This window comes from Labrus mixtus, chromosome 12 (genome assembly GCF_963584025.1).
Source record: "Labrus mixtus chromosome 12, fLabMix1.1, whole genome shotgun sequence".
Taxonomy (NCBI): Eukaryota; Metazoa; Chordata; class Actinopteri; order Labriformes; family Labridae; genus Labrus; species Labrus mixtus.
Genome location: NC_083623.1, coordinates 15,143,976 through 15,167,484, shown reverse-complemented (window position 1 = coordinate 15,167,484; position 23,509 = coordinate 15,143,976). Strand labels below are relative to the sequence as shown.

The following is a 23,509-nucleotide window of genomic DNA, read 5'->3' as shown; positions in this document are numbered from 1 at the left end:
CTATAGTCAATAGGTGTAGTAGGAAGGGTGTGTAGCCCAGCCCATTCGGTTCCAGTCTGAGTGTAGGATTACAACATCACACTATTCTACAGATCAGATTGCTCTTTCATGATCAGCACATGTGTCCCCTGAGGAGATTAAGCAGCACGTTTTGTTCTGAATTCCTTTACATGATAAATAGATGAAGACATTTTGAATTGGATGTTTTCATGGTGAATACTGTGCACAAAAAATGTCTTTATGGTGTCATTTCTTTGCAAAAAATTATCTTAACGTTAAACTAACACAGCAAGTATTCCTCTGTAATGGGTTTCATTCAAGGTGTCTTTAGTCCTTTTGTTGCCTTCCTGTTGTAAGCTACAGCTTCCTAGTGGCGTGATGATTTCAAGCTGTCATGCTGCTTGTTTAATCCTGTCAGTATTTGCATTTGAACATGTGAGATAAGCGTGCACAAACGCAGGTCACATGGTTGTTCAGGCTGATGTTTACACTGTTATTGAACAGGCCTCCACTGATGTGCACTCTGATAACTGTAACAACTTAATTGCCCCATCATTTCTCCCTACCTTTAATGGCACCTATATACTCAACGGTGTGTCTCTGAGTTACATAGCAATAAGATTTGAAAGGAGCCTCATCTGAATATATTCAGTGAATCTGCAATAAAAGTATAAAGAGGATTGATTAGTGTCCTTTTTATGTAAAGAGCCAGCTGGAGATGAATGGAAAGATTTCCATATTCAGTGTACTACTACTCTGGGATGTCAAGCAGCTCATGGCTCTTTAATTGGAGAAAAGGGGCGGAGCTGGAGACATATACCATGTGCTCTAAGAACACACCCCTTCCACAGAGGCAGCTCCAGCACTGCATTGTTAAGTTTGATGTGTGCATCCCGTGTGTGCGCGTGTTTGCATTACATTACAGTGTGCCTGCCCACTCTGCCGCTGCGTCATTGGTCCATGTGCTGCTGTTGTCAGGGAAACCCTTTACCGGTACCGGCTCACATTCCACTGCTGGATCTGCACTGAATATTTCAACAGCCCTGACACCCAGTGTTACCAGTGTTTTTGTAGGCCACTGTGTGTATGTTTGTTTGCCGCAAAGCCTGTGCCTGTGTGATGTGATTCTTCTGACAGGTTTGCGTTTACAAAATAGAGAGGGAGAGAGGGAGAAGTGAGGGAAAGTGGACCTGCACATTAACTCTTGTGACAGCAGCATCTCATGATGAGTGAGGAAGAGAAGTGCAATTTTTCCAGCTCTCATCCGAGCCAGTCTTGTAGTGTGGCTTAGAGAAGAAGACTTAATCCACAAGAGCTCAGACTGTGCTGCACTCTGTCTCTCTGCCTGGCACTGCCATCGCAGGCAGTGAGCAGCTCTTTCACCTTCCCTCCGTACTCATCATTTCTCTGCACTTTCTTTCAGACCTGTCTTCCTTTCCCTCTCATCTATTCTACAACATTTTATAATCTGATTTTTTTCCCATCTCACCTGCTCTTGTTGTTCTGTCATCCTCCTCCTCCTCCTCCTCCTCTTCCTCTCATCCCCCCCTCTCCTTTCTGCTGTCTCACACACAGAGCAGCAATGTGCAGCCAGTGGCGTTAGCCGTTAGCTTCAGCTGTTAGCTATCCTCGTCTTCCTTGAGAAGAAAGCTTTTAGGGGTCACCCCGTCTGTCTCCATCCTCTGGCGTTCACCACTTGCCTCCATCCACGCCTCCCCACCTTACTGTGCAGGGTGGGATGGGCAGGGGCTGGGTGAGTTAGCAGGGGGCTCGAGGGTTAGCAACAGGGCAAGAGATGCCAGAAAGTAAAGGACGAGGACAAGGAGGAGGAGGTGGAGGAGGAGATGGGTGCTCGCGGGGCAAGCGGAAGCTGAGGAAGGGAGGCAGCCGTTCAGCCATCCCAGCACTGTTCACCATCACTGAGGAAGAGGAGGGACTGAGACGGAAAAATGTGTGCAGGAGGAAGAAAAAAGGTAACTTAGAGGGGTCTAAAGTGGAGAGAGCACTAAGAAATAGCGCTGGTACTTCTTGCAGTTTCATTTGAATTATTAAATGATGTCAGTAAGTGGGTGTACTTTCTAGGGCAGGGAGACTTTTGACCATTGAAGAGAAAAAGAGGAAAAACATTTTGGGGAAAAAAAAAATGGGATAATTTTTGTCAATGGTGATGAGGAAGAAGCTTGAATTGTGAGGAAGAAATTGTGTTACTTTGCAATACAGTATGTGAGTGTAGGGTGCTGTTTGTTCTGTGTGTGTGTGTGTGTGTGTGTGTGTGTGTGTGGTGGGGGGGTGTTGAAACCAGCTGACAAGGCAAGGTTGGGTCAACACAAGGACAGCAGATGAGCGTGAAGGTGCAGTTCCACTTGACCCGTGTATGTTGTTAGAAAGCATCAGTAAGCACAGCGGTCAGTCAAGAGGACATTGAGTGTCTGCAGTCACAGTAGGGATAATCAAGCCCACTTTTCACTGATCTTTTTTGATTTCAGGAACTTGTAAAAATCTGAAACCAAAAAAACCTGTTAGCTATTCATTCATATTTAAAAAAAAAAAAAAATTGCTTGCCATTCTGTTTTGGGTTGGGGCAGTTGAGAAATAGTAGTGAAATAAATACTGTAGAGAGTAAATTGTCCTCTTCAGGGTACTACTCAGTCTTCAGCATATGCTGCCTTTAAAACAAAGAACGATATATATTGTACACTTTTATTAATTTTATTTGTTCAGTTCTTCAAGGTTTTTATTTTTATTTAACATTGTGTGTCCATTTATCCTAATTAATAAGACTTTTTTTCTGTTAAAGTGCTACTAAAAGGTTTTACGATTGTAACTGATTGATGGAGGTAAATATTCTTCTTAGGGAGACAGGATGCTGCTGAGATTAATGATTTATTTTATCTTACTCAGGTCTACTTGTTCTTCTGAGCTACTCAGACACAAGACAATTAAAGAAGTTCATTCACATGTGAATTCCCTTTTAGTGCAAGACACGATGCTCGACACGAGACAGAGTCATGCTAACAGGGCTTTGGAGTTTCCTCAGTGGGCAGGCAGCATGTACAGCTCACTTTAAACATAAATAATAAAGGAGAATAGACACGAGAAGGAGGAAATGAAGACATGATTGTGAGCTCTTGCAGTGGTTGTTTGTTTGACATATCTCCTTATTTGAAATTGCTGCTTGTTTTGAAGCTGCACTTTCATGTATTGTGCATTATAAGGATACATAAGCAATAAATGTATCCAAGGAAATCTGAGCCAGTTCAGTTGAGCTCACCCTAAAACTTACGTTGGTGTGAAAGCTTGGCCTGGTATTTGGTGATTGGTTGGATAAATGATGCCAGTAGTTATTTATAGTAGATAAAATGGTATTTTGAACAAACTGTTATTGAAGATAAGTGCTAGTGATTTCTTGTCTCCCACTTTGTTATCTCATATCATCTAAATGCAAACTGATCTAATATCAATGAAAACATCTTTCAACATTACAACTTCTTTTAAACATCATACAATATATAAAAGTCACATTTTGAAAGAGCCGTTTCCGTTAGTCATGCCCCCATTGTCACAGAACATTAGTGATATGATACCTTTGGACATACCTTCTATCAACTGTGCTGAAACTTGTACCCACCATGTGTAACAAACTGAGTACTACCCTCCTCTAAGGCACCTGTCACCAAGGGCTGAATTGCTGTCTTTTGGCCAGAAAGGAGGACTTCCTACCCCTGCCCCCTTTTCCTCTCTGCTGGTTGGAGCTTTGCGTTTAGCCTAGCATTAGCAGCTGCTAATCCTCTAAGGCTGCAGGGGAGGTAGACGCCACACAGCAAGCTCGCCTGCTACACTCACTGGCCTGGTCAGCTGGGTATTAATCGCTAACTCTGACCATATAATCTGACCGCCAGTGAATGGAGATAGATGGGGGTGGGGAGGGCGCGTGCACACACATGCACGCATGCACACACACACACACACACACACACACACACACACTGGCATTAGGGGAGGGAGGGGCAGATTATAAGTCACACTCTCCCTATGTCTCACTCTCTGTCTCTGTTACACACCAAAATATACACACAATTATGGACAAAAGGATGGGGGTTGGAGATTCGCCACAACCTGTCTCACATTCTGTCATTCTGTCAACGACACTTACAACATTCATCGCTTCCCCCTCTGGCTTCTCGCTTCCTGCTGGCCTCTTTACAATTCTGTTTTGGCGGGTCCATTCTTTGGGTTGTATCATTTTTTCTTCATTTTCTTTTTCTTTCGTCCCCCTCTCTGCACCATGGACTTTGGAATCAGGCTTATCTTCCGCTGCATAGGATGTTGTCAGGAAGTAGGAACTTTGATTCTGGCCCTTCAATCTGACTAGTTGGAGTGAGACGCTTGCCAGGGGTTAAACACATCCCATCCCGGGATTGATACTCTTGGAATCATGAACCAAATTCCAGGTAAAGACTTGTGGTTTGATTCAAGGGCTTTTATTGATACAGCAACATAAAATGAGCTGGATGCAGGGTAGAGAAATAACACATGTACAGAGCAATCTGTACGCTTTGTTGAAGTTCTGAACTCCATCATGCTGAAGCCGAAATTAATTATTGTGGTTCAAGGACATCAATCTCTGTGTGAAGGCCATCCACATCAGGCTAATGTTTATTTTCATTCATAGTAAGCACCAGAAGAGGTACTTCCCAATATCCTGATAAGAATCTTAAATCCAGAAACACTCCTCCAGTCATCGATTCGGTTTCAATCCAATGTGTTAAAACAAAGCACACAGGATTACACTGTAAATCTGCATATGACTGGAGACCTTTTTGCTTACTTTCCCTCATTAAAAGACTTATGCACTTATGCATTAAAGCAGATTTATGTTGCCCTCGGATAGTATGGCGCAGTTAACCACATTTACAACATGCTAGCAAATGAAGGATGAAGGTTTCAGGATGTTTGGAGGGGTACATAAAGTACATTTATCACTGTTGGTTAAAACTGGGCTTGAGATAAAATGTCGTCACTGTGTTTACAAAGCTGATCTAATGGCTGTCTAACATGCACGAGCAAATATACTCGCTGCTTTTTGAGGTTTGTTTATTTAATTACCTAGATAGAACAGATAGATGCGACTGTGAGATACATCAGGAGGATACATCTGCACCAAAAAAGTGCAATTGTTTTCAATGCTTTGCCTATGATAGTGTTATAGGATAATGCGCATTGGCAATTCAAGGAAAGATTATTACGCTTCGTTACACCTCATCTGCTATGTGTAACGCACGGAGGCAAATGGTGGGCCGAAGCCATGCCATGCCTCATCCACTATTGGAGGTTAACAGAGATGTAATAGAGGGAGACAATGGCAATGTGTGTGTGTGTGTGTGTGTGTGTGTGTGTGTGCATGGCAGAGCCGGAAAGATGGAAAAGCAGTGTGTGTGTGTGTGTGTGTGTGTGTGTGTGTGTGTGTGTGTGTGTGTGTGTGCATGGCAGAGCCGGAAAGATGGAAAAGCAGTGTGTGTGTGTGTGTGTGTGTGTGTGTGTGTGTGTGTGCATGTCTGAGTATTTATGTAGTTGAAACTCCCGCTGTTTGTTTTAGTGTTCGTGCCTCTCTTGCTTTGACGCCCTAACATAATGTGAAATCACACTCTGGGACACTAATATTACGCTGCTGTGGATGCAACGTATAAGAGCAAAGGGTGTAATGATGGCAGAACTTCATTAGGACACAGTTGTGAAAATGTTTAAAGCTCTAATCATTGTGTAAATGTGTTTTATTTTTCAACAAACTATTTAAAGAAAAATGCATACAGAACAGTGTGGTGGGGAAGCAAACGGTTGAGAATTTAGTTAGTGATTATTTGTAAAGTTTTGTTTTTTTGAAGACCGACATAAATAAAATAACTGATGTAAACATTACATGGAGTACATAAATCCAGAGTTTCTTTAACCGTTGGTCCACATCTCAGTCCTAATCTAGTACTGCATCCAAAACAGGATGAGCTTCATGACTTTTTATTGATTTGTATTTTTTTGGGTTGGTTCTGTCTGAGAAACTGGTCAAGAAAAAAACACATCCACATTCTTCTTTTGAGGTTCAGTCCTGAGTCTGCATCTGACTTAAGTTTCTTCAGTCTAGCTGAGAAACACATATCGGGTAGAGTGAGGCTGGAGTGGCTGTAAGGTGCTAAATGAGATGTCACACCCACACACACAAACACACACCCCTCTGACATCATTTGACGTCCAATAACTCCAACCGTGGTTTGACTTTTTCTTAGAATAGTGTGTATTGTGTGTGCACGTTGATAACGGCATCTGGCAGTTACTCAAAGTGCTTTGGTAAAATATTAAACTGATGTGAATACTGTCCATATTGTTTATTACCCTCTGTACTGTAGGCCTATTGTGTTTTCATACACACCTGATATCATTTGATTTCCACTACGTTGTGCCATACTCCTCTTGATGTATCATGTTACTACTCCACATTTCCCACAAGTCATTTACTCTCTCTGTAGGAGGTGTTGTGTATAACCCATTGAAAAATCATGATCTAAATGCTGCTGTTAATATTAATGTTAATGTAATTCATTAGATATAAAAGTAACGTTTTTACTCAACCAGTCTCTATTTGTCTCTGTTCTTTGGTCCTCTTTTGTATCTCTGTTTTTCCGTGCTAAGTTTTCAAAGGAGGGAACTGAGCAGCTGTGCTCTTGCTCAGGTTGACACATAAAGGAAAATGGTTCTGCCCTCAGCCTGTCACCTCTGGCCTGCTGCAAAGAGGCCCTCTCAAGTTGTCAAAAGTCCACTTAATCAGTCAGTCATTTTAAGTAAACTTGCACACCAAAAACACAATCCCCTTGTTCTTTTTCTAAAATCTTTGATGTGGATTTATGTTCAAGTGAAATCTGAGGAAGTTGCTATAAAAAGGGCCTCCATATATATTCTCAAATCTTCCGGTCCTGAAAGCCATTTACAAATTTCCAATGTAGTGTTTGATTCTGGCACAATATACTCCTCTCTGAATGAGCCAATCTTTTGTTTAAGGAAAGTAAATTCAAGGGAAAGAATATGTTGACTAGATATCATTTTATCCTGGCCCAGCCCTTCCTGTTACAACAATAGCCATTATTAACCTGTTACAAGGCTGGTGCACCTGAGGCAGACCTGTTTATACTTATGCACGCACCTCTGTAGATATCCCATACAAAGACCATGACATGCAATACGTCTGCAGCTATGACCTCATGTCTTTGTCCAGCATAAAACCATTAATTGTCTCTATGTGCCAGCAGGGTGGAGACTGCTTTTGCAGTTTAGATTTTTAATACTTTCCACATCATGAAACGTTTAAAAACCTCTGTTGTAGTTTGCTGATCACTTTTGGTTCAAACCATTGTCTGTGTCTGCTTGTGATTTTTCCATTTTCTTTATTTTATTCTTTATTTCACAGTTTTGGAAGGCAACATGCTTTTTGTTTCTGTTTGTCTTACACATCATAGTTTATAGGTCGTTATCACTCTGGCTGGTGGATCATACCAATAAGACTGCTGTGGAGGGAAAGTTAGTGATAGCATATTATTATTTAAAAAGTGAGGATACAGGTTGAGGTTTGAATGCAAAATTTGCTCTTTGCTCCTCTCCCCAGCAGCACCATGGATTACCTCGCTGAGGTAACATTTCACTAAAGCTAAGTGATAAGGAAACCATGTGGAATGATGTACAATAGGGTGTGTAGCTTGTGCTATTTCAGGTAGTCAGGAGGGAGGGATTTAATTTAGTCTTGAACTTTCTGGGACAGATTGGTCTCAGTGGAGCTTTAACTCTCATTCTTGTCTTCACCACACTTGTGGATAAAGGAGGTGTTAACACTTAGGATGCATTTTCACAGATATTCTACTTCTACTTATAATAAACATTCCTTTATGTTATATACACGTCATAGAAATTGTCTGAATATACAACTCTTTTTTTTTCTTCAACTCCATGGCAAAATTGCATATTAATGTTGTAATTTTAGAGCAGGCTCATCTGTTACTGCATAAGGCTCAAATGAAAGGCTATGTGTTCAAGTCCAGGGGCAAAACAGAAAGTGCTGAGTCACCCTGAGCCTGAAAGTGTCATTAATCAATATCCTGGCTCTGGGCTGAATGGAAACACTGCAACACATCTGGGAATACAAGCAAACACAATATTTAATGTTGCCCCATTTTTATGTCGTGTCTGGCTGAAGTCCTGAATATTGCTGAAGATTGAGCTGAAGAGTTCACACATATTGGCTCGTTGCAGTTGGTGTACTTTAACATTTGTTCAGCCCTCACGTCTCAATCAAGCTTTTCGCTTAAATGACTTGACTTGTTCCATTTAACTTAATTACTTGGATAATGTCTTTGTCACTGTTGCCTGTTTTTATAATAGACTGTATAAGAATGGACGTACCTACCCTACTGCAGATTTTCAAAAGGCTAAACAGTCTGTTCTCTTGGCTAATTTGTTAGCTGGAATCTGAGCCAGTTACCAAAATGAAACCTGACCACAGTTGCTAATTTTTGGAGAATAACAGTCACCAGTGTTTACCGCAGCTCTTTATAGGTAAGGTAGCTGCCTTACCAACAACGCATCTTTATGTCAGATCCAACAGCAGCATTGGATGCTCCATACGAATCACCCCACCAAGGTTTGGGCTGCTCATGATCAGCGGATCATTCACTGTACAAATAGATATAAACTCAGTCTTTTAAAACATATTGTACACTAGTTTTTCAAGGACTTTAACACAGAAACGTGTTGTAAAGAGTTGATATTACACTGTGTATGGTTACTTTGTTTCAAACAGACTTTTCTCTGTTTCATCTCACCGTGTCTGTATTCCCCATGCAGGTATCAGCTTGTGTTTACGAGTGACAACAATCACAAATGTTATCGTCAGTAACGTAACAGCCTGCGGTTGTCTGCAGCTTCAAACTTAGACAAACAAACTCTGTAACAGAGCAATGTGTTCCGTCTTAAAACTGAGGATATAGCCTCAAAACGCTTGTGCCTCCTTTGGTGTTTTATCTGACTACACACACACACACACACACACACACACACACACACACACACACACACACACACACACACACACACACACACACATCTGCTAAATGAACAGAGTGTGTATGTTACATGTTCTACATTGTCAAAGCTTATATAACACACAGAACATGTTTCTATAAATCACTGCGAACTTGTTATTCACAGAAATAATCATTTTTATTTTTTGGTGAAGTTGATGTCCTGATGGGGGGGAACAAAAACTGTGATTGAAATGATGCAGCTTTTTATATCACAATCTGTTTTTAAAGGCACTTTCTAAAGTGCTTTCTAAATAAAAAGGGAGTTCAGATTTATCGAAGTACTTTTTTTTTTTTTGTATACATGTTACTTGTAACACATGTTAAGAGTGTGGTTTCTTTGTGTTATTTATTTTGTGTGCATGCACTTTAATTTTACTTTGATGTATACACAGATTAAGTGTGTTCCTAATTGTTTGGACTGTGGTCTTGTACATCTCTGGTGTTAGAGTGACAGGTGAATATGTTGGTCAATAACAGTACAGATTCATTTGCACTGGCTACACAATGATTATTAACAAAACCCTCAACCAGCTAACGAGCCAGGCACTGTACGCATTGACCTGGTACTTGCTTGTTAATGTGTTCATTGTATACATGAAAATCCCCAAAAGGCATCAGCAACACAAACAATCCCCAGAGGTTAGGTTGATCTGAGCTGTATTGATGATCTTCCATTCATTTTATCAATCTCCTCTTTATTTTTGAAAGTTTGTCATTGATACCTTTTCTGCTTTGTCTCTCATTCCAGCATCTTATTCTCAATATAAATCAGAGGATGGAAGAACATCTACAGCCACCCGCCCCAGCTCTGCGGGCTCCGGGCAAGCATACACTCCCACCCTGACCCCCAACACCACTCCTACCCTGACCCACACAACAACCAGCAACAGCCCCAGCAACAATACCGCCACCAAAACAGGCAAGTCTTATGGAAGTAGAGAGAAATAATGCCCTTTTAAAGAAAAAAAAATAAGGTGCCTGGATCAGTTGTTCACTCTGCTATTTTACAATTGTTGTTTTTGCAGACTCCTTACTTTTCAATAAGATTGACGAGAGACAGAGGTTAGCCCGTGAGCGCCGTGGGGAGCGTGAGAAACAGAATGGTGTGTATTTTTTTAAACTCTCTGTGTGTGTGTAGACTTATTGTTAGAGTGTAAAAGACTTTAATTGCATGTTTCACTTTCTTCATTGTCTTCTCTCCCACATATCATGGCTGAACTTGGTTGGTAGCTGTGGTGATGTGCCCGTTTTTTCAGGTTGTTACATAAAAAGTCGAGGCTGAAGCCAGGCACCCCCGTTGCCATGGCACTGATGTTACATAATAGGTCCGGCCATGGCACAGGGTTAAGTGGGGGGGCCAGTGTTTTGAATGTGGCATACCACAACAGATGGGTCTTACAGAGTGATGGTCTGTTTGTCTTTGTATGTTTTCATCACTGAAGTGTGTTTGTGTTCATGGTATGATACAGATGTGATACCTCTGGCCCCAGCTGAGGGGCTGAGGGATTTGCTTTGTGTTGAGAGCTAAAGCCAAGTCACATGATCTACATCTGACCCATCGCACTGCTGCTTTAAGCCTGTGTGTGTTTGTGTGTGTGTGTGTGTTTGTGTGTGTGTGTGTGTGTGTGTCCATGTGGCATGTTTTTGTGCTTATGATTATTTACACTTTTTTCTTTTTGTTTTAGCATCTGAGCACACACGAACACACTAATTCATGTGCATCAAGTCATTCTTATTGTATATGTTTGTGTGTGTAAAACCTTAGCTGAAAAGGAGGCCCAGTGGCAGGCACGCGAGGAGCGGGCCAGGCAGCACTATGAGAAGCACCTGGAGGAGAGGAGGAGAAAGTTGGAGGAGCAGAGGGTGAAGGAGGATAAGAGACGGGCTGCCGTCGAGGAGAAACGACGGCAGAAACTGGAGGAGGACAAGGTCTGACACACACTGCTCTGCCTGCATAAACCTCTTTGCATTATGTGTACAAACACACCTTTATGACAACAACGTAGTCCTTATCCGTATGAACAGGCTAATAAATGTCTTTTTTTTCAGTGAACCATTTACACGTTCTATGCCCCGTTTCTCTTTTGTCAGGTGGAGTTTGAACTTTATTGCCGGCTCCTTTCTGCTCACTTGTAAAACACATTATAGACGTCAGTGAACCAGGATACAGGATGTTTTGAAGCTTTGATTTTGAAGCTGTCAATTAGAAATCTTGTAAAAGGCTTGAAGTCTTGTTTGGAAGTGAGATGAAAAGAGACTATTATAGGCTAACAATTCATTATTCTGAGACACCACATGTTGAAGACTGATTTGACATCATATTTTCCTAGAGGGTAAAAAAAGAAGAACGTTTTGGCGCCTTGTGGTTTACTGTGTGTTTACACATCAATTAGTACACAGGGACCTCAGTCGTAACGAGGGGTTATTTGAGTTACTGGTGCCTTTCTATCAGCTCAAACCAGTCTGGCCCTTCTCCTCTGACCCTCTGACATATGGCATCAACAAGGCATTTTCGCCCAGGGAACTGATGCTCACTGGATATTTTCTGTTTTTCGGACCATTCTCTGTAAACCTTTGAGATGGTTGTGCGTGAAAATCCTAGTAGATAAGCAGTTGCTGAAACACTCAGACCAGCCCGTCCAGCACCAACAACCATGCCACGGTCAAAGTCACGTAAATCAACTTTTTTCCCCCATTCTGGTGCTCAGTTTGAACTTCAAAAGATCGTCTTGACCATGTCTACATGCCTAAATGCATTGAGTTGCTGCCATGTGATAGGCTGCAATAACAAGCAGCTGAACACCTGTACCTAATAAAGTGGCCGGTTAGTGTATGTAAGATGTTTGGATGTAATTATTTTCTATTGTAAATTGTATGAAGCAATCAGAGATACAGACAGGAAATGCTAGAGACGGTGGATATACAACAAAGGTTAAGGTTTTGGTATGTTTATCGGTCTCCCCTCCAGTCGTTGCCTTGGAGACTGACTGGTTCTGAACTGGTATTGATGTGGTCACATGGCTTCCCATTAGTCTTTTAACTTTGCAATCTGTAAACATTTTAGGAAGGTATACTTCCACTGGGTGTTAATGGTTAAAGAAAACATGCACAGAAAGACAAAGACTTCACTTTTTGCCACCACAAATTTTCAATACAATTTTAGATACGGAAATAGGTTTTTTATTACATATTTTGAATGCTTTTCAATCACTGTTCTGATTTTATCTGTAAGGTGTTTCCAGACTGTAGACTAAACAAAACACATTTGGCTGCACGTTTCCATTCAGACAGAAACTTGCCTCAGTCCTGCAGCCGTAGTTCACGATCATTGTTTTTTAATACTGATAATGTGACAGTGACTGACGCTGGTTTTTGTGATTGAAGGTTCGTCATGAGGCGGTGATTCGTCGGACGCTGGAGAGGAGCCAGAGAACCAAACAGAAGACCAACCGATGGTCTTGGGGAGGGACACTGCACCCAAACATTACCAGCACACCAGCCGGTACTTTCACACATGACACACCTACACACACTACCTGCAGACACACATCACTCTTTAACAGTCATTACAGTATGGTCAGACATGCTGTATGGCCTTACATTCTTAAATCTGTTGTACCTTTGAATCACTTTTCCTCGTTAGTATACAAGAGCTTTCAAGTGTATTAAAAACTATTGATATCTCATCTCCCTGATGTCTGACAGAGTGTCTCTTGTGTAAATATGTCTGCCTGCCTCTGCGTGTCAATATTGTTCTGCCATGTTTGCATTTGAACTTTTCAGATCCCCATTCCCTCTGTTGTTACTGCTGACTCACACCCTGCTCTGCCTCTCCCTCTCTCTCTCTCCCTCTCTCTCTCGCTCCCTTATTCTCGCACACTTTACCTCTTTCTCTCTCTCTCTCTTTACCCCTGGATCTTCCTCTTACTCCTCTCTGCTCTTTGTTTCTCTGTCATTTCCCCCCCCACCCCCCTTCCTGGTCCAGGTTTTGTCGAGTCGGTTTTCCTCTGTCCACTCGATCTTGCTGGACTGGAGCACATGCAGGGTGCATTTAGTCTCTACCGCAGATACGGAATGACCTCTCAATGTGAATATAATAAAACTGTGTCAATTAGCCAGCCAGTGTTAGACCGCTGGTTCTAGCATTGTACATGTACGGCACCTTCATAGCTCACTGGCATTAGTTTGGATGTAGGCCAATGTGGAAGGCATGATTAGTGTTTCATGTAGCAATCCAGTCTGTAACTCAAACTTATATCCCAAGATACAGGACCATTCTTTCAAACCATATTAGCTTCATTTAGCACTAATTCATCTTCTCAGTATTATTGTTCCCTCTAGCATCATGTTGGTAGTTTCTCTAACCTGGTTTAACCAAAATAGAGTAGAGTAGCCCTTACAGAAGAGAGTGCTTCCTCCAGCCATTCCACCTGTTCAATGAAAACATTGATTTTCTTTTCTCATGTTTCTTCTGTGTTTCTAGATGCTGACAGGCGGTCGGTGTCCACAATGAATTTATCCAAACACACGGACCCTGTCATTTCCAAACGTCTCTCCTCCTCCTCTGCCACACTTATTCACTCTCCAGACAGAGGTAATAAAAAAATATATAATATGACACATAAACACCAAAATGATTCATTACAGAATCATTCTTTGTTGCTGTGACTTTGTTTGCATGACATTTGTGTTTGTTGGAAGCTGAACTACTGTCACAGTCTTATGACTCGTTGGTGTTTTCTTTTATTTACTCTGTGGGATTTTGGAAGCACTATGACAATAATGTAGACATAATACAGTATTTTATGTAGAAAATAAAACTGCTTAAATATGTTGAGAAATGTTCGATTAAACATAATTTATGTATGAGTACAATGGAACCAGCTCACGATAAGCTTAACTTAACCTAGCATAAAAACTAAAAACAGAGAAACATCTCTACCAGATCATTTTCTATCCAAAAAGCATATAATTGACAACTTGTGGTTTTGCATTCTTGTCAGTAAGGGTGAGACAAAATATTGATACAGCCATATAATATCTCCCTGACATGTGCGATACAACTACTGCATCCCAATATTGACATTTTATTGTTAAACTGGGAGCTCTGAATAAATTCCCCTGTCAATTTGATTCACCGTCACTACGTCCTCGTGGTGGTGTTTATGATATAAATTACACTAATGTGAACGCACGGAAATTAGCCAAAGGAGAAGTTGACAGCAGAATAAAAGAAGCATGAGACAGTGGGATCATTTCTGACAGCGGTGAAAAAGAGTTAGAGGATGAAGCCTGACAAGAAGTGAAACTGACACCAAATTGCTGTTAATAGATAAAAAATGTTTAATCTAAATTGACGTTTTATAATGAACTACTTTTTCTGTAACTGTTTTGACAGCCCTACAATATATACATGAATCATTAACTTAACCGTTTTAGAAGCATTATGTATTCTTTAGTGAATCAGATATTGTGATTGATCTTTATATGATTGCATTATATCAATTATTGCAGAATTGCTGTATCATGGTATAATAATTATCAAGGGGCCACATATTTTGATCAGATATCATAGCGTATGGTATTGTATTGTATGGTATCGTATCATGATTTAGCCTGGGATCCCCACCCCTGCTTGTAGGGAGGATTTAGTTTAGTCACTGTTGTCCAGCCAAGAAATGGTCCAGCACATAACCTCATAGAATCCTGAACTTAAAATCCAGTACTCGTCACTTTTACAACCTGGGTTTTGAACCAGTTAGACAAGCACGACTCATTTGTTTAATCAGAGAGTTTTGACCCTGCAAGTTGGTTTACTTTATTTATTTTGGACTAGACTAAACAAGGTTTATTTAAGTCTATATGCTAAGCTAATCAAAAGGCTGCTACCTGTATTTTCATATTCATAGAGATATGGGAGTACTATTCATCTTCTCATCCAACTCTCAGCAAGAAATCAAATAAGCATGAATCTAAGACTTTCCAAGTTGTTATTAGAGTACGTTAAGTATTTCAATGCTCGTTTATTGCTAATTTGATTCTTCATTCTTTGATGTTTATATGTTGCTGACAGGCTTACACATGAGAACAGCCTCCTCTCCAGTTATTAGCAAAGCTCAGTCCAAGCCCCGCCTACACCACGGGAAGACGCCCCATCATAAAAACACAGGTGTCTTATGGGAATTTTTTGCAGTTTGGTCCCTCATTTTATTTGTTAGACACACTGCTGCAAAGCAAAAAATGTTTATGGGCTGGAAACTGTTGAGGAATTACAAAACAACGACCCTTTTTACTGTCATGTAAATGGAGAAAACATTGGTAGTCCTTTGAATGACTTTTGTGTAGCTGTACGATACTAGCTTTGAACCTGGACAAAATCCATTTGAGAATATTATGCCTGACTCGAGAATTTAAACTGCATACTTTCGAGAAGTATGTGTGAATCTTATTTACAATATGAAGGTAAAATCCAATAACCACATGGCCAATAACATGTATCTACAGTATGTGTGTCTGCACTTCTGTGTGTTTCAGTGGAGGGATCAAGATATCCCCCCCCCCCCCCCCCCCCCCCCCCCCCCCCTCTCTAGCGTGACCCCTTTCTCTAATCCTCTGTTGGATAATCTTTTTGTTTTTGTGGGAACACTTGTGCTGTTTTATCCCAGCTGAAAATTCAACACCCACATTTCAACAAACAGAAGTACGCATTATTATGGACATACAATTATACTGTTACTAGTTTAAAGCTGCCAAGACAAACTGTAAAAGGACATTGTGTGTAGCATCAACTAAAAAAAATTGTGTTTACTTAAAAAAAGTAGTTAAGGTAAGAGACTCTGCTTCCTTTGCACAGTTTCCAGCCCAGTTGTATCGCACTCTGAAACCTGCAACCTTGTACTCTACTTGTTTATCAGAGCAAGCAATGCTGCATGTTTTGCCTGATAAGAAGTTGTTTGGCTCCTTTGTGTGAAGATTCACTAATTGATGCATTTTCCACTCATGGTTAATAAGCAACAAATCAATCCCTATATGCCAACATCCTTACCAAGGTACCAAGACTATACATGGCCAAGTATTAAAACTTTGAAACAAAAAACGTGTTGAATAATTTAGTGTATTAATTTCTAAATTTCTTAAAGCAAGCTTAAATTAATTTTTTCTTGAAATCTCCCTTATTCTTCTTGTTTGAATGCTCCCTTGCCCGTGTTTGCTCTGGGTTTGCGCTTCTCTCCAGGCTGTTTGCTCCCTCTCATAATTAGCAAACTCTTGCATGCAGGTGTAGGTGTGACAGGGCAGCTTGTGCATGTTAACAACTTTACCTTAGCTGTGGCCCACTCTGCTGTCTAGTGCGAGGGAAGGGAAGGCATAAAACAAACACAGTAATTATGCATCATTTTTAATCTGCTTTGACTGATTGCTTTGGCTAATCAGTGGGCTGTTAATCGTTTTAGTCGTTATGAAACCTCAAGTTTGTGTGTGTGTGTGTGTGTGTGTGTGTGTGTGTGTGTGTGTGTGTGTGTGTGTGTGTGTGTGTGTGTGTGTGTGTGTGTGTGTGTGTGTGTGTGTGTGTGTGTGTGTGTGTGTGTGTGTGTGTGTGTGTGTGTGTGTGTGTGTGTGTGTGTGTGTGTGTGTGTGTGTGTGTGTGTGTGTGTGTGTGTGTGTGTGTGTGTGTGTGTGTGTGTGTGTGTGTGTGTGTGTGTGTGTGTGTGTGTGTGTGTGTGTGTGTGTGTGTGTGTGTGTGTGTCCAGGCCTCCGCCGTCTTCCTTTGACGACATGGGAGAGCAATGTGGTGAACCGCCTGCAGCAGCCAACACACTCCTACTTGGCTCGTAGCCGCAGTGCCATGAGTCTGTCTGGAGAGCAAACAGGTAATATACACATGTCCCACATGAAAGACACCACCTGGGTCTCATGGTCAGAAGCACATGAGACAGAGGTCGGTTTCAAGCGTACACAAAACTGTGAATCCCAAGTAGAAGTACTAGAAGTATTTATATTTTGGTCTCTTGGACCAGTTGGAACAGTTTTGGATGTTAATCAGATTTGGCCAGACTTAAAGCATTACACCGTCTGAAACTTCCCATCACCAGTCTGTGTCAGGCACCCAAAGCTCACACACACACACACACAGGTCCAAGGGAGTAAGCTGTGTTTAGGAACAGTGGTGAAGTGCACAATGATGGTCCCTTTACACAGGCATCATCTAAAGATCTACAGTATATCAACCATCCCCACATGGCCTCTGTTTCCTTCTGACATCACTCTAAGGACGGGATACCAAATATTAACGCAGTGTTTGTTGAAGTGCATTGTTTGTTGAAGTGCCTCATGTATTTTAAAATCCTACTATGTCAGGATGACAAACACAAGAACTCGATCACACTGACCCACACAGAACACACTGTATCTTCTTTTGCTTTCCTCTCCTCACACTTTCTAAGTAACATTTTCTATAGCTTGTGTGGAGTTCCAATTCTTGCTTGTGTTTTGTGTATTTTGCTGCCTATTCACCTTTGCTATTTGGTGTTGGGTCTAATGTAGTCATAGTTTGTCTAACAAAGTAGAAATGCTTCCAACACTGGGACTTCTTTAAGCAAGGGTTATTTTCCACCATTGTTTTCTATCATAAAGAGCCCTTCTAAACCCTTTTTCTTAATAGCACAACATAGATTTCTTTGAACTACCTGAAGATGGTTGGGGAATGTTAGCACTAGAGCTTTCAGTGGCACTAACAGCTTCTTTCTCTTCTTTCTGTTTCCACCATCTTTTCATTTCTCTCCAACCTCTATCGGTCTTCCTAAACTCACCTCCTCCATTTACTTATTTTAACACCTCCTCTTCACTCCTTCCTCTCCTTTCCTTCCTCTCTCTCGCTTTGTGCTCCTGTTCATCAAACCCCTGCCGGTGTTTCATAAATCCTCACACTGCCCGGATCCTTACTTTCCTGAAAACACTCCCACCTCATGCATCACCGTAGCCATGCCTGTGTGTCCTCGCTCAGTGTCCTGCCACCCCATGGGCTCCATGTCCTTCAAGGCCCTGCAGGCCCAGCCTCTTCCTCACTGCCGCAGCCATGACAGGAGCCTCAGCAGGGAGGCAGCCTCGTCTTCCTCCAAGACAATTCGCAGGAGGACCACCGGCACCACACAGGTGTGTCATGCCATCAACCATCACCTCTGTTTAAATTCATGTTCAGAATATACAATAATCAACTCTTTTTTTTATCATACTATAATCTACTTTTATTTTCTTCAGATTTTCTGGTTTGAATGGCTCATACTCATAAGTGATTCATTTCATTTGACTCCTCCTGCTGATTATCTTTCCCAGATCAGTCAGGCACAATACATCAGAGTATCTGTGCAGTTCTGCTCCACACACACACACACACACACACACACACACACACACACACACACACACACACACACACTGTTCCCACTGTCCATCTGTCTGCTAACAAAGTGTCACAGCTTAAACCATTAAGGTCTTAGAAGGAAGTAGTTTATGAACTGAGAGTCCGACCCTGCATAGGCAGCAGTACATGTGTACAAACACATAAATAATCATTATATTGTTATTGTAGCGTTCACACATGACTACACATACAGAAAATGTTCAAATGCCTTGACAGTTGGCAAAGTTTTAATTGTATTGTTGGTGTCAAGATTTGGTGCCAGAGGTTATGTACTGCCTCAGGAAGGCTGTCTGAGTCTAATCCTGTTTCTGATCATGTTCTTCATCTGTCAGTAGGGCACCTGGGTCTTGGTGCCTCCTTTGACCCCTGTGTGTGTTGCTAAGGACATAAACTTATAAAAGAGACCTTTTTCTGCTGGCTTACGTGCCCGTTACCAATACTGAAGTTTCATTATTTCCCTCCATCTCACCCTACAATAGCAGAAGGACCGTGACCATGTCAGGAAGTCATGGAGCAACCTGTCACTCCCACTGGCTCCCATTCTGAGTCTCCCCCCCAACAAGCGCTCCTCTTCTCTAGGCAAGAAGACCAGCAGAGTAGCACCCTCTTCTGGCAGGTAGGAGAACACACCCATTAAAAGTCAAAATTAGGTACATAAGACGATGTAAAACAGATTGGAGTTATGGATTACTGTCAGGTGAAAGAGGGAGTGGCAGCTTTGACAGGTTTTGGGATATTAGGATGGCTGATTAGTATAGGTAAACTAACTTCCATTAAAACAGTTTTTATTGCCAATAAAAGTAACATATATAATACAGACATATTTGATCATAGTTTTGACGCTTCTATGTTGCCAAATGCTTCATTCTTTCTGCACATAGGCAACTTCAAAAATCAGCAGAGCGACCCCCAACCCCCAAGCTGCTCAAGTCTCCTGGGCCAGAGGACCCTGGAAACTTGCGTCCTTTCAGGACCACACCTGAGAATCCCCATTCCACCAGAGAGCAAGAAGAAGAAGAGGAGGAGGAAGAGCAGGTCCTTGGTCCTCTTCAGCCTCGACCTCAGCCTCTGGGTCAGAACAAGAGCAGCAGTGAGCAATCACCACCACCAGCCAGGGGTCAGAAACTTCAGCCAAACCCTCCATTTACACAACCACAAATTATTCATACCTTTTTTTTTGTCACTATATAAGATACATTGGTAAAGTTTAATGTTGTGCCTTGTTGTACCTTTCAGAGAGTTTAAGCAGTCCTCCAGCTCACAGGCCCTCTGCAGGCACCACAGATCCAGAGGAGGCGAGTCGTATCCTGGCTGAGAATCGTCGGCTGGCCAGAGAGCAGAGGGAGAGAGAGGAAGAGGAGCGCAAGCAACAGGAGGAGCAGGCCAGGTACTCTGTGATCTCTGGAAATATATGTGTGATCTAAAAAGTGTATGGAGGTGAGTTTCACCATGCATGTGTACATCTGCATCCTCGGCTGTGACTCTGTCTGTGTCCATGCAGGTTAGCGAGAGAGGAGATGGCTCGCCGTAAAGCTGAGGAGAGAGCAAAGAGAGAGGAGGAGGCTCAGCGTCAGGCCGAGGAGATGAGAAGGAAGGAAGAGGAGGGGAGAAAGATGGAGGAAGAGAGACTTGAGAAAGACAGAGAGGAGGCAGAGAAACTTCAGAAACAGGTCAGGAAAAGTAAACTAGTAGAACCACCCCAGAAGTTTGTACATCTGACAGTAAACCAACTGTGTGTGTTTGTGTGTGTGTGTGTGTGTTTGCGTGTTAGAAAGAGGAGGAAGAGTCTCGACAGAGAGAGGAGGCAGAGCGAATGAGGCAGGAGAGAGAGAAACACTTCCAGAAAGAGGAGGCAGAACGACTGGAGAGAAAAAAGGTGATGCATATTCTCACACACGTGGACTATTTTAATATTATTCCTCAAGTACAGTGCATTTAAAAAATATGTGTTTTTTATTTACAAGCGTCTGGAGGAGATCATGAAGAGAACAAGACGTTCAGACACAGCGGAGAAGGTAACAGCTTCATGTTGGATAAATGAGCAAGTATGTGTTTAACCATGAAGTAGTTCTATGGATCATCAATAATCATTTTACACTTTTCCATCTTTAGAGAGTTGTTCCTAGGAATGGTGACAATGCAGGTAACTTAATCTATCTTGTGAACATAATTTGAATATTTTGAAGAATAAAAGTATAGAAAAGTATCCTCTGTGTGTTCTCTCTAATCAGTGACCCCCGCCAGTCCAGGCCCTTCTACTTTGACTGTGTCGCCAGCACTCAGCAGCAACGGTCAGGAGGCTGACCCAAGCCCAAAGACCACCCCATTAAGCCAATCTGACCAGGGGTAAATACCAAGGACATGGTCTCATTAATGTCTGATGTGTGTCCGTATTAACAGTAACATTTCTAATAAATTCTTCGTCTTTTTTTTTACAGAGAGAACGGAGAGTTTGAAGAGGTTATCGTACTGCCTTCACATTCCAGGTTGTCTCCTCCTGAGGGAGAGGAGCAGCAGCAGCAGCAACAGGAGGAGGAGAGACTTCCTGTCATAGCCTTCAGGGAGAACGGTCTCCTAAAACCTCTGAGCGGGGTGGAGGATATATCAGCCCAGCAGGGACCAGGTCAGTATCATTTTTCTTCTTTCATTTGTCAACCTAATCACTTGATTCTCTTGTTGTAGTTTCAGAGTGAATAGCTCTTAGATGTAGGAATATATTGTATCATATTGAGTCTGAAAGTCTGAGAAAACCAAATGTTAAATCATGTGAAATTCCTCCCTTAATAATATTTGCTAGAATTGTAATTTTTAGTTTTTATGTATCAAATCACTTCCTTCAGTTCAATAACTTCAAAGAGGCTGACTGAATCAAACATGGTCCTTAAAAACTGCTACGGTTTGTGTCCGATCTGTGGCTCTTTTACTATTTTCTCTCTCTCTCTCTGACTTCCAACTATTTCCACTATCCTGTCTAAAATAAAGGGACAAAAAGCTGTTGCATGATCAATCTCTTGTGCTTCCAGCAATTTCATGAAGGAAGAGATTTTCTTTAGCATTCTGAGCAGGAATTGTCTTATAGAATTCAACGTTTTCTTTGCAATCTTTGCATATTTTATTTTTTTTAAGATGTTTTCTTGTAACCTTGGTTTTCAGATGTTGCTTGAGGCCCTTTCAGGACGAGATGATTCCGCACCCAGAGAGACAGGAAGTGAGGCAAGAGAGGTAACAGACCTGTTGAATCAAAAGGAGGGACTTGTAGCATCGCAGTCGGATCCTTCTAGAGGTTTACCTTCTCACCCTCCTGTGACAGAAGAGCACCGCAGCCATTTCCCAAAGAAGCTGTCTCCAAAGCGTCTCCAGAGAGAAGAGTCCCTTTAAGCATCTCCAGAGAGAACTTTGTTATTCCTCTTCAAACTCTGAGGAACTGATGGTCTCTGACCACAATTACACCGAAAAAATGTTCTGTCACAGCCCAAACTACCCGTCTTTCTGAAGTGAATGTCCTGGAATCACAGGAGGGCATTGAGCGCCATGCCATCTTGTGACTCTTTAGATGTGTGTGTGTGCGCGCGCATGTCTGAGTGAATGAGAGACAAATAATAATGTAACTTGAGATCAGCTGTTAAGTCTTCAGACATGATACTTGAAGATATTATTTTGGCGCTGTAGAACATACTGTAACACATTCACAAAATCAGCAATGTGACATAATAACTGGTACTCGCACATCAGGTTCAGAGTTACAGGTTTCATGCTCTCTGACTGGAACCTCATAGTTCTTTTGTTTCAACATTTCTATTGAAATGCATCAGGTGAGATGATATGAGTGCATGAAGTTTATCTGGACTACATAAAAGTATAATGTAATATATTTGGATGAGTGTGGCAGGGGTGACAGAGCATGATGAAGTTTAATTTAAATTATGACAAAATGAAAAACATTGTTCTCAGAGAAATGGGGTGTGAACTACTGATTCTTTTACTTTTATTTAATTGCTGTACAGATAAATTGATTCTTTGTTTTGTCCGCGGACTGTCTTCACTTTTTGTTTTAACTGAAAGTAAAAACTGCTTTGACTTCAAGTAATGCCCTTTAATTTGTTTACCCCTGACATTTCCCCAATGCTGCATCATGTCACAGTTATCTGAAAAGTGTTGGAAGTTAACTTTTGTTTTGGCCAGGAGAGTAAATTTGCTGGTGGTGTTAATTCTGTCATAATCTGGGTCATTTGATCTATTCAATGAAGAACACAATAAAAAAAAAAGCTGCTACTGTGATGTTTCTTTGCCTTACAGCATCATAGAAAGACTGAGCCATGAAGATATGCATTCCCAGTGTGAGCTTTGGCATATTGGCCAGTGGCTTCCTTTCCTTATTTATTTAAAGGTTTTAAAAAAATGCATCACTGTCTATAATATTGGAGCAATAATGTTAAAAATTCATGCAGGGATTTAACTTTTAAAAAACTGGATAAACCGTTGCACTCCTGTGATCTTCACGTACATCTTTGTCATCTCCAAATAATGCTGCTCTCTTTGCATTTTTTCCAGGAACCTTTTGCATTCACTTTCTTTACAAGTCTTACAGTTGCACCACGTAGAAGGAAACTTCAGAAATATTACCCATGTCTGTCTTAAGGGCCTGTTTCTGTCAATAGTGCACAGCATGCTGTTATCAACGTGCTAACTTGACTGAGTTTGCAAAGAACTTTAACAGAAGCTAAATCGATTGTAAAACGTTATACTTAGATATTCTATGAATTATATGTAAATGTTGATATATTTTACTAAGACTGACCACTAGTCTTTGGAAAGTAATAAGCCCTTTACTTCAGAGGGTCTGTGGGATGAAATCTTTGATTAACTGTCAAACTGAAATTACTGAACAACAGTTGCAGCAGTACGCTTGGGCCAGAAAATAAAACCTTTTGACTTGATTATCATTTACTGCTGTGGTATTTCTATTGATTGT

The 23,509-nt window shown here is 41.4% G+C and overlaps 2 protein-coding genes across 4 annotated transcripts in view; one reads left to right on the top strand and one right to left on the bottom strand.

Moving 5' to 3' along the window:
* Window positions 1-23,509, bottom strand: part of LOC132985078 (alpha-N-acetylgalactosaminidase-like) — a 423,896-nt gene that overhangs the window by 92,441 nt on the left and 307,946 nt on the right. The window lies entirely within an intron of this gene.
* On the top strand, window positions 1,781-23,474 carry map7b (microtubule-associated protein 7b). Its single transcript, XM_061052213.1, has 20 exons — window positions 1,781-1,973; window positions 9,868-10,038; window positions 10,145-10,222; window positions 10,885-11,048; window positions 12,504-12,621; window positions 13,105-13,206; window positions 13,603-13,713; window positions 15,193-15,288; window positions 16,868-16,987; window positions 18,097-18,269; window positions 19,017-19,153; window positions 19,419-19,654; window positions 19,774-19,924; window positions 20,039-20,207; window positions 20,309-20,413; window positions 20,502-20,552; window positions 20,650-20,680; window positions 20,769-20,883; window positions 20,976-21,160; window positions 21,691-23,474. The coding sequence occupies exons 1-20, from the start codon at window positions 1,796-1,798 to the stop codon at window positions 21,699-21,701; spliced, it is 2,502 nt and encodes an 833-aa protein (XP_060908196.1). The 5' UTR covers window positions 1,781-1,795; the 3' UTR covers window positions 21,702-23,474.

What these genes read in the sequence shown, in the direction of transcription:
- map7b (XM_061052213.1), top strand. Translation starts at nt 1,796, where the DNA reads ATGCCAGAAAGTAAAGGACGAGGACAAGGAGGAGGAGGTGGAGGAGGA. An exon ending in GGAGCGTGAGAAACAGAATG is followed by an intron (nt 10,223 to 10,884) that starts GTGTGTATTTTT and finishes GTAAAACCTTAG; the next exon opens with CTGAAAAGGAGGCCCAGTGG. An exon ending in ATACGGAATGACCTCTCAAT is followed by an intron (nt 13,207 to 13,602) that starts GTGAATATAATA and finishes CTGTGTTTCTAG; the next exon opens with ATGCTGACAGGCGGTCGGTG.